The sequence below is a fragment of the Phyllostomus hastatus genome, unplaced genomic scaffold, assembly GCF_019186645.2.
Source record: "Phyllostomus hastatus isolate PE091 unplaced genomic scaffold, TTU_PhHast_1.1 phas_contig_34, whole genome shotgun sequence".
Lineage (NCBI taxonomy): Eukaryota > Metazoa > Chordata > Mammalia > Chiroptera > Phyllostomidae > Phyllostomus > Phyllostomus hastatus.
In genome coordinates, this window is record NW_025333857.1 from 25,056,896 (window position 1) to 25,068,954 (window position 12,059).

Sequence of the window (12,059 nt, forward strand, 5' to 3'; positions counted from 1 at the left end):
TTCTCAGCCCTGGCTGGCATAGCTCAATGGATTGAGCACAGGCTGCAAACCAAAGTGTCGCAGGTTCAATTTCCAGTCAGGGTACATGCCTGGGTTGCAGGCCATGACCCCCAGCAACTGCACATTGATGTTTCTTTCTCCCTCCCTCCCTCCCTTCCCTTTCTAAAAATAAAATCTTTTTTTCACCTCCCCCCCAATAAATAAAATCTTAAAAAAATTTATTTCTCAATTCCATTTGAAATAGGTTAAATACTGGTTTAAATTTCTAAACCCCAGACCATGGCTACATTTCCCCCAGCTATTCTGAAGGGCAGTCCAGCAAAGACAAATATTTTGGATACTCACAGTTTGGGACAAAATTTACCTATGTTAATAACAAATCATGGTAATTACAGAACTCATATTAAATCATTTTAATACTTGCAACCAACAGCAAGAATAAACTTATATTTTCAAACATGTTTATAGGTTGTGTCTCCTCATTGACAAAAACATATTCCCAGACACTAGTAAACTGCATAAATACCTTCCCTTTCTTGACAATCCAAGACTGATTTTGGAAGTTCCTGTTAAAAATTTTAAAACACCCAATAAAGTCTAGCTGTGCTTAAAGCTTCTGGGAAAAGCTATTGTCTCTGTAGTGTTCATACTCTACTGTACCTTTTCTTTTTGTTTAAAGCTCACTAACGGCCATGTGTTTACATATACATATATATACACACATATACATATATATACACACACACATATATATGGCACTGAGTAAAGCTACACCGTCATGCCACATGGCACTTTGGAAGGATTTTACCAAAGTGTAAATCAGTCTGGTGATGTGTCATATTTTACCAAAGGACTCTAAAGTGTTTGAAGAATTAAATAGCATAAAGAATCATGCTGTTTAAAAAAACAAGTGAAACATGGGAATTTTTATCATTTTCCTACTTAGAAAAGATCAAACTTCAAGTCTAATTCTTTAAGGCTTATGAGAATGGTTATGATTTATCAGATGGTAAGCAATTCATAATCAATTTTTATTAATCTTTGTATCCCATTAACTTACATAGTAAGCAAGCAGATACTTATTAAATGAATCAGCTTCTCAGACCTGTGAAACAGTACATACATGCCCATTATAAATGAGGAATGGATGCATAGAGTTTTAGGGACTTAATAAAACATGTATGATATAGAGGCAAAAGTGAAATTAAAAAGCTTGGTTGCAACCCAGACAAGTACATATCTGTCCCACATCAATTTAAGAACTGAAATACATGACTGACTTTGAGAATAGTAAATTGACATCTTTTCATTTTTCTCAGAAAATAGATTAACTTCAGGATTACATTTCTAAACCCACCATTTTTTCATTCTATAAGAAAATCCACTTACTAGATTCGTATTCTTTGGGCAGCACGTTAATTCACTTTTAGAAAAGTAATAGAAGCCCTGGCTAGGTGGCTCAGTTGGTTGAGCATTGTTTCATACACCAAAAATGTTGTGGGTTCAATCCCCAATCAGGGCACATACCTGGGTTGCAGGTTTGATCCCTGGTTAGGGTGCATATGGGAGTTAACTGATCGATGCTTCCCTCCATCCCTCTCTAATCAATAATCTAAAATCAATAAATATATCCTCAGATGAGGATTTTAAAAAAGGAGGTTGGGGTAGTAGGATAATCTTAAAGAAGACCCAATTTTCCTAAAAAGAAGGTATAGGCCAATCATAAGTTCATTAGGCAAAATATGAAAGAGCCCAGTACTAGTATAACTGAATGAAAATGTTAACCATCTGAGTCTCCTAAGGAATAATTTTAAATCAGTACTATCTCCACTACCACTGATAAAAATGAAAGTTAACAGGGAGTAAATGGAGTAATAGCTATTTGATTTTTAAAAAAACTTTTATTAGTGAAACAAGAACCTTGATGGATACTTTGATGTCAAAGATGTTTCATTTAGCTGCTTGGACTGTCCATGATTTGTGTCTACAGAAAACCGTCCAACCTGAAATATGAATTATCCCTTTGCTTAGTATATGTTTATTATTTCTTAAGAAACAGAAAAGAGGACATTTCTATTAATAAGAATTAGTTAATACTAAAGAAAAATAAAAAGGATGTCAATTTACTGTTCTTAGAAGTAAAGTACTGCTAAATATGTAAAAATTACAGTCTTTAAGTGCAAATTATGGCATCAGTCCTTGGATCCCAAAATAAATCCAGTCATTTTCACACTAAAACATAGAACACACTTCCCTTTGAAAGTAAAAAAACATATATACATATATATAAAGCTTTAAAAAAGCTCTTCAACAATACCTGTTTTAGAAAACAAAAACAGAAAATCCTTCAAGAATAGTTTACTCAGTTCATTGATAATTTCTCTCCTTCTAGTCTACAATCATTAATACCTCTAACTTAAAGAAGGCAAAGCGAAACTGAAAACAATCTGGATGCTTATAAGCAAATCTTGGGGAAAAGTGAAGCTGAGGAATGGAAAGTAATGGTTTGAGTATCATTTCTGTGAAAATGAGGATGTTACTGCTGTGTCCATTCTTTATGTGACAGGAAAAGTAAGAGCTTGCTGCAGAACAGATAAACAAAACAAGGAAAAAAAAAAAGAAAAACACCAAACTTCTGCAACTAGGTCATTGGTAAAAAAAAAAATACTATCATATAAATTAATCAAACATTTTATTGTAGAGTATATCTTTATATCAAAAGCAGAAGAGTTTTATTCTGAAAACCAGTAAGATTGTGATGTTACGTAAGTATGATTCAGTAAGTCCAGTCCATTTGTATGGGTACTAAGTGCCTTATCACCTCAGTTAGTTAAAACAAGGTGCAAATGAAGCCATGGTTACAAGTCATCATATGGGTTCCTTAACAATATTTGGTTTTTCAAGTTGAGACATGTATACCTAATCCCAGTTAGTCAAATGTTTGCTACTAGCCTCAATGGGACTAGTCTCAAATGGGATATAGCCCAAAGGCTATACCTAATATAAATCAAAGCTCATGTTCCTGTAAGTCCAAAGATTAATCCTCAAATAGCAAGGATGGCATAATTAACATTGTCATCTAATTCCAAATAAAGTGAAACATCAAATATCCTGGCATATTTGAGGTGAATTATATAAGAAATAGTAAAGCTCGAAAGTATTCTATGGTAACTGAACTATAGAGAGAAATGACAAATGCAGTAAAAGCCATCATTACCAATACAGAATACCACATTCTTACAAGTAAGTGTTGGCAGCTTGAGGCAGTTAGCTCTACAAGAGTTCTCCTGCCTTTTAAAAAAGTCCTTGAGCTACATCAGAGTGAAACAAACAATAAACCTAATTTTAAAAGTCAGATCATTTTTCCTGTTTGTTCTTACAGGCCATGAGTATCCTTTTAAAACTTGCTCCCTGAGACATCTCACACTATGTCAAGAAATTAAGAGTGAGCTTGAAAGTTGGTCTTACTTGAAAAAAAAATCTATATTAGCTTTATCACTTTTTAAATCACTGCATCCCTTACTATTAAAAAGTCAACAGGGTAAAATCAATTTCTAAGGAATACACTCTTGAGAATACTTAAGGGTTTAATTTAGTGTCTATATAAATTTGATATTATAGTCAAGGATTTATTTAACTGATGGTGCCGAAAATACAAATGCAATATTAAGGGGAAAACTTTTTAAAAATTGCTATCACCCAGCTTATTTAGTAGAGTAGATTATCAACTACTGATTTATTGCTTTTAATATGATAAAACACCAGATTTGACAGCTAAATTAGCAGTAGGATACAAGGACATTTTTGTCTTTAATAATTTTTATAGAGTAGGGCATATACATATCCATATAAAAAGACTGTAGCAGATGCCTCCTAGAATCAACCAGTTCTTGTAAACATTGCATTTGTGCAGATTTTCATACTTTGATTCCAAAATTGAGAACAATAAGATTAAAGGCAAATTTAGTAGCAAAAAAACAAAGTTCAGTTTGACTTCTTGTAACTTATGGTACCACTCCTCTCTTCAGAAAACAAAACAAAACAAAAAAATCTAGCAGCACATAAAAAAAATTTTACAAAACATTTCAGTACTCTTTTTTCCCCTCCCATCAAAAACCAAACAAAAATAAAGTGCAGCACCCATAAAAGTGTCAAGAAAATAGCCAAGTTCTTCCTTTCTTGTAACAAAATAGTACTTGGCCTCAGCAGTCTTAACCAAATTATACAGTGTCCATCATTTTGGGTTCATCATCTTCTTTATGTACCACTGAATTTAAACTGCAGAGAGCTGTATTGATAGAATGCTGAAGATAATCTGGATTCTGGAAAAAAAAAAAGTATAGGGAAGAAACAATGGATAATAACTAGGTTTATGCAAGTATATGCAACTACATAATCAGTCTCACATTCTTTTTTTCTCTGCAGTGTAAGAGAGTAGGAAAGAAGATGGACTTTGAAATCAGACTTGGGTTGAAACCCAAGATAAAGAGACAGAAAAATAGATGATGACCACTTAATCCAAAGAGATGTGAAATGAAGATGTATGTAAAAAATAAAAATGCAATGAACACTACCTTTTTTCTCCTTTAAAAAATACTGTATATTGCCCAGGCTGGGAAGCTCAGTTGGTTAGAGCGGCGACCCCATTCATGGTTCAATCCCCAGTCAGGGCACAAAGAAAAATCAACCAATGAATGCATCAGTAAATGGAACAACGAATCAATGTTTCTCTCTCTCTTGCAAGTCAATCAACTAAAAACATGAAAGAAAAAAAACTGTATAATTTTAATTATTTAATAATGCAAGGCTACACCTTCCATGTGATTATTACATGTAGCTATTAATAATTTAAAATACAAACATGACTTTAAGTCAGAAATGTATATTATCTAATTACAATAGTAAATACAAATATGCAACATGAATAAGAAATTATAGCTCTCTTCAGTTTATTTTGGTTTCTCAAAGGTTAAAACAAACTCAAGTGAGAAATCCTTAATCTTTTGAGAGGTACTCTAATCCAATTGTTAAAAACTGGGAAGCACAGTTTTAGTTTTTATTTACTTTTTAAACAGAAAAAGAACTCATAAATGTTCTATTTGTCCATTTCTAAAACTATGAATGAACAGAAAACTTTATACAATAAACACAAAAATAGCCCTGGTTGGTGTGATTCAGTGAATTAAGTGCCGGCCTATGCACAGAAGGGTCACTAATTCAATCCTGGTTGGGGCACATGCCCGGGTTGCAGGACAGGTCCCAGATTGGGGGCCTGTGAGAGGCAACCAGCTGATACTTCTCTTAAGCACTGATATTTCTCTCCCTCTCTTTCTTCCTCCCTTCCCCTCTCTAAAAATAAATAAATAAAATCTAAAAAGATTTTATTTATTTATAAATAAATATTTAAAAATAAAACAAATAATGGTTTTATTTTTGCATTTAAAAGATTTTATTTATTTATTTTTAGAGAGGGGAAGGGAGGAAGAAAGAGAGGGAGAGAAACATCAATGTGTGGTTGCCTCTCACGTGGCCCCCACGGGGGACGTGGCCTGCAACCCAGGCATGTGCCCTGACTGGGAATTGAACCTGTGATGCTTTGGTTTGCAGCCGGTGCTCAATTCACTGAGCTACGCGAGCCAGGGCAAAATAAATAAAATCTTTAAATGCAAAAATAAAACCATTATTTGTTAAAGAAACTTGAATAAGAACATAAGCCCTTAACTTAGTACTTTAGGCCAAGAATGCAATTTTCTCTACTCAAGTTGTTCTGAATATCTGCTAGCTACTTAGCTTTTATTAGTGTATCACCTAGTGTCATTTAATTTATTTAATAAACATCAGTGAGGGAAAGAGTCCGACCAAAGGATAGATGTCTCAAACCTCCCCATGCCATAGGAAGACAGGGTTTTCAAAAGATCCTCTAAATAAAAGTACAATTCTTTGTGATTCTTTCACTTTAAAAGTAAAAAAAGCTAGCCAGAAGTTGGATTATTCCCAATCAGGTTTTTATGAAGGAAGTGGCACAAATAACTGACTGAGGTCTGGGACACTAAAATGACATTGGACCTCAGTTCAAACCCTGCCTCTACCACTTAGTATAATGAAAACCTCAAAGTGAAAATAATTTATGACAACTTAATAGAATTAAAAGCTAGTATATAGGATAAACCTAAGGTAAACATTACCTTTGTCTTTATTAAGAGACCTTGGTTTAGTTTTCTCAAAACTAAGGATAATAATATTTGGCTTATTTCTCAATACTGTTGTCAATTAAAAAAAAATTAAAAGCTGAAGTATTACCCAAATTTAATTTTATAAAAAATTATTAATACTCTCATCACTTTATCCCATTCTCCAAAGAAGCTAAGACCCAAGTCCAAAGGCCTTCAGACAGAAGCTCTATGAAGACCAGCCTCCAGTTTTCCAATGATGGAGTGCTGAGTATGAGAGTTGGCAAAGGAGATTCTCCAGAACTCATCTAACCCATCTGCCTAAGAACTGTGAGATGTCACCATGAAGAGACTTAAGAAAATAAAAAGTAATCAATATACCTAACCATATCTGTACTTCAGTTCCACTAATGATATTTTCATCTAGTAACATTCTAAACACATTTCTTGTCCCAGTTCTCGACCAGTTCTTCCCAAAAGCACATGACTGTCTTGTCTTAGACATTTCTTATATATGATTCAACAACAGTCTACGGTATAGATGAATAAGCAGTGACGTAGGATAGAAATCCAGGATTAGAATATTAGCTCCATCATTTATTCTATTGACTCCAGGCAAATTACCCTCCATGAGCCTCAGTTTATAATATGAATGAAAATGAATCACAGGGTTTTTGAGAAGATTAAATGATACAACATATAATAGTGATTTGCAACCTATAAAGTGATGTAATAAAAATGGGATGTTACTATTATGTAAGTTTTCCTTCCAGATCTCCTCTCAGCTGACAAGTCTGTCCCTCAAGTTGCCTCTCATCTTAGATTTCCCTCAGCCAGTTGAAAGTCATGTGCATCTAGCTGAAAGCTTATCCAACCCTTCTCTCCCTCAAGAGGGGTAGACCAAGATGCTCTTCTCCCACCACAAGCATTGGTCTGTTAGATGAATTAAATCTAAACCACTCTGGTAATATCAGCAATTCAAACTGTCAAAATTGTATAATCCCAGGTCCTGCACCAAAATGACTTGCAAGGGATGCCTGCAGCAGATCTCAGTTGCTATCTTACATGAACACGAATTTACTTCTCTCAAACCAGAAGTAACTCTTTGGTAATATAATCTCTCATGATTATTTTAACATGTATCTTTCCCTTTTCTGATAAAGATATCCTTTGAAAATATTTTTCCTTTGCATTCATTATATGCATGGTAATTTTAGGTTTATACATTGGATTTGACAGTGACTTGGTCATAAAATTCTCTTGGAAAGACTAGTTTCCTGTGGGTTATTTCTCAAAGAACTGAAGAGAAAATCATCACTATATTTAAAGAGCAATAAGAGATAACCTATAGGACAAATCAAAAGAGAATATTACTTACATGTCTAACTGTGGGGTAGCATGACTAATTATTTAAAAATCAGACCTTGATTATTTCCATTCTTCAGAGTAACATTTTTGGCTGACTTAAATATGATCAACTGTTTTCCTTAAATTGTCCCTTTGGCTTACAATACATGTAACAACTGAAATGGTGAAATTACAGATACAAAAAGTCAAGATATAGAAAATCTCAATTCTTTCTTCATGAGATTTAAAAATAAACACAGGGCTCTTCTCACACTGTCTTCTGAATCAGACTTCCCTTTTCACTGTGTAGGCAGGAGACTAAACTTTAAAAGCTAAAGCTGCTCTTAATTTAAAATCTTGGGGCCTGGAAATGAAAGATTACTGGGCTCAATTAAAATGCTACTGAAATAAAAATGGGAAGCACCTTTCTAGGGATAACTTAAAATTTTAACCCTAACTAGTATTAGACCAGTAGTCTAACCTCTTCTTTTTGACATAAATTCCTCCATGTTAGTGACATGGTGTTATCTTACTCTAACAGCAGACTTCAAAGAGGCTCAAACAGCTGGCCAGTATTACCAGAAAGAACAGCTCAGCATAAGCTATACTAATGTGGACTAAAAATGTTACATATGGTAGGCAATACCAACAATTAGCAATATTAAATAAACTCATGCAACACATCACCTTGGTTGCCAATTGGACGTACACTTTGAAACTAATTTACTTTAATAAAATCTTAAAACAGTATAGAATGAGAAGTCTTCTCTGAATGAGAAGTTCTTTGGAGCCATCTTGAGAGTTTATGATTCAGATGATCAATAATAAGTAAAACTTGCCTTTAAGAATGCTTAGGCACAATTCATTTCCTATATTTAAAAGAGTGGAATTTGGTTTCTCTCTAAATAACTAAGAGATGGAACAGATTTATTGCCAAAACATGGCATGAAATGAAACTCAGAGTTATGTTCTAAGGCAAGAATATTTAGAATGGCCACACATATATTACATATAAGAAGAAAGAGTAATAGTTCAAAAGAAGAAAAATGTGAACTCTACATTTATAAATAAACATTTGCTTTTCCAACTTACCTGTGGTAAGGATTCTAATAAACCTATAGATCCAACACCAGAATGGGGAACATGATTCTGAACTGTCATGGGCTGAAAACTTGGTGATTGAGAATAATGTCTGACTCTTGACTTGAAAGCTTCAAGTTCATTTTTGAATGCTTCAAAATAACCTTCTTCCTCTGCCTAGAAAACACCAAACACAAAGAATTTGTTTTTGAAGATTTCCAAATTACACAGTAAATTCTAACAAGCATATATCAGGTCTGAAATAGAGTAAGTTGAGAGGAATAGTTTAAATGTAGAAACCACCAAGAAATATTAGTGATTGGTTTATTCCATTTCCATCTGCTTCAGCAAAATAAAACAAATAAACAATCATTCTTTAAACACATAAATATGTAACAAAGTAAGCCTTTTGTTTTTCTTATATTTATCTGAATTCTTGATAGGATCCAAAATAGTCCTCATTTACCCTCTCACATTCTCCTCTTTTCTTCCCATTGCCAAGAAACAACCAGGGGATATTCTTAAAACCTTTCAGTTCTCTACCAGTTAATGAGGGGGCACTATTACCTCTTTCTAGTGATTCTGATTCTATACTCCCTATCTGTAAAAGCCATGAAAACAAAATAAAACTCAACACTCAATATATCTTATGAAAATATCTTAGTGTTTAAGCAAGTACCTTCTTTTCAATATTACAGAAAGAAAAATGATGAGTTATGCTGAAGTGTGGGAACTCCCTCTGATGATGGATAATATAAATAAAATTTCTAAAACCAAACACCCTATTGGCAGTAGCCTCCATGATTTCCTTTGTAGATAAAGAATGACAATGCAGATCCTACACTAACATAACACAGGCTTTAAGTTCAAGTGGTGGAAAGAAACGATTTTGTCAAAGTCCATTTCTTATTATCTCTGTGTCCATTTGTCTGAAATGCTGTTTTTTCTTTAATGGAGTTTAGGTTGTATAACTAGATTAAAAGCTGTGGATTAGTCATTAGCATAAATATCTATAAAAATCATGCAGATAATGTTCTATGGTACCATTCTATCTTTCTACAAATTTAGAATCACTTCCTTGATTATATTATATAGCACTTCACTTTGGTCAATATATGGTACTTATGTGGACACATGGAATATCATAAAGTAACTCTTCTAAAATGGTTATGTAATAAACCATTAAAGAAATCAAGTGGCACAACTGCTGGTGTCACGACATGCCTAAAGCCTAGAGATTTAGATCTAGTGAGACTTGACTGATTTTTGTTTTTATTAAGTAAATTAAGGGTCACTTACTTAATTTCTCTATGTTAACTTCCTCACTTGTAAAATAGGATAATCCTCATAAAGTGTTATGCGATTTAATAAATTAATCCATGAAAAGTTCTTATAATAGTAGCTAACACAAAGTAAGCATCCATGAAAGCTATTTTTTAATTTAAAAAAGTTATTATTCTGTGCCTTGGCTGGGTAGCTCAGTTGGTTACTGCACTGTCCTGATAAGTCAAGGTTGCAGATTTGATCTCTGGTCAGGGCACATACAAGAAACAAGCAATAAATAAAAATTTAAAAAAAAAATTATTATTATGAACAAAATGTTAAGATCTAAAGACTTCAGTGCAATTTTGCCAAAGTAAATTTCAAAGAATATACATAGTGTGGCTATCTTCATTATCTGATTAAGGATTAGTTCAAACAGAGCCAGTAATGTAAGATGAAAAAGAAAGTATGTTTTTTGCATACCTGTGTGTTAAGTGAAATTTTCAAATAGTCATCAGAAACCTAGCTAATTAAAATACCACCTCAATCATTTACTCATTAAAACTGTATTATTTTGGAAAAATTTCCTAGCACATTTAAGGTAAGACTACTACCACCCTGATATACACACTTTTTAATTTAAAATACAACACTGTCTTCCATTTATAAAAGGAAGTATGTTTACTGAAAAAGAAAATAGAAATCATTTATAATTCTGCCACCCAAGTAAAATCAAAGTTAAACTTACGGCATATTTCCTTCTAACTTCTAATTATGCATACTAAATTATGTATATGCAAGAGCATGTAAAGATATATGTATAGTTGCCCTGGCTGGCATAGCTCAGTGGATTGAGCGCGGGCTGTGAACCAAAGTATTGCAGGTTCGATTCCCAGTCAGGGCACATGCCTGGGTTTCAGGCCACGGCCCCCAGCAACCAACCACACATTGATGTTTTTCTCTCTCTCTCTTTCTCCCTCCTTTCCCTCTCTAAAAATAAATAAATAAAATCTTAAAAAAAAGATGTATGTATAGTTGATTGTACAAAAACTCACTATAGATCCACACATACTAGGAAACAGCTCATTAGTATTATTTAATACTTTAGATATCAGTTCTGAAGAGGCATTCCCTCTCTAAACTATTACTGTGACTTTTGTCTTTGTTATTCTTTTGCCTCTTTAGTTTTACTGCTTATATATGTGTCTCTTAATAATATATTGTTTAGTTCTGCTCATTTTTGAACTTTAAAAAATGTACTGTATTTTAAAATTGTACTGGAGCCCTGGCAAGTGTGGCTCTGTGGACTGAGTGCCTGCCTGTGAACCCAAGGGTTGCCAGTTTGATTCCGTGTCAGGGCACATGCCTGGGTTGTAGGCCAGGTCCCCAGTTGGGGGCATGTGAGAGGCAGCCAACTGATGATTCTCTGCACATAGATGTTTCTCTCACTCTTTCTCCCTCCCTTCCTCTCTCTAAAAAAATAAATATTTTTCAAAAAGTGGTGCTGGATATATCATTTTGTAGCATGTCTTTTTTTTTTTTTTTTACTCTCATCTTTTATTCATGCTGATGCTGCTTCATTCTGTTTAACAGACATTTGGGTGGTTCCAGGCATTTTGCTGTTATAAACAATTCTGCTGTGAACATTATGGTATCTAGTGCACATATATAAGTTTCTCTAAGGCAATATTCTCAAACTTCATGGTCTTAGGATTTCTTCATACTCTTGAAAATTACTCAGGAACCTAAAGAGCTCCTGTTTATGTGGGCTAATTCTATTAATATTTATTATATTAGTAACTAAAACTGAAGAGTTTAGAAAATATTAACAAACCCTGGCTGGTGTGGCTCAGTGGATTGAGCGCTGGCCTGTGAACCAAAAGGTCGATGATTTGATTCCTGGTCAGGGCACACACCTGGGTTGCAGGCCAGGTCCCCAGGTGAAGGGGTGCGTGAGAACTGATCAATGTATTTTTCGAACATTGATGTTTCTCTTCCTCTTTCTCCCTCTCTCTAAAAATAAATAAAATCTTTAAAAAAATTAACTAAAACATAACGATAACTAATATATTGCATATTAACATTTATAACACATTTTTATTAAAATAAAAATATTTCCAAGCAAATTTAGTGAGAAGTCTAGTTTAACAGAAGATAGCTAGATTCACACATCTGCTTCTGTATCAATATCTACTATAC

The 12,059-nt window shown here is 33.7% G+C and overlaps 1 protein-coding gene across 1 annotated transcript in view; it reads right to left on the reverse strand.

Moving 5' to 3' along the window:
• Positions 1–398: 398 nt before the first annotated feature.
• The window catches only part of CDC37L1 (cell division cycle 37 like 1), a 29,086-nt gene continuing 17,425 nt past the window's right edge, over positions 399–12,059 (reverse strand). The window contains exons 6-7 of the mRNA XM_045840030.1: positions 8,610–8,774; positions 399–4,322 (exon numbers count right to left, since the gene is read on the reverse strand). Of these exons, the coding sequence (XP_045695986.1) occupies positions 4,221–4,322; positions 8,610–8,774 (267 nt within the window). The 3' untranslated portion in view covers positions 399–4,220. The remainder of the gene's footprint in view (positions 4,323–8,609; positions 8,775–12,059) is intronic.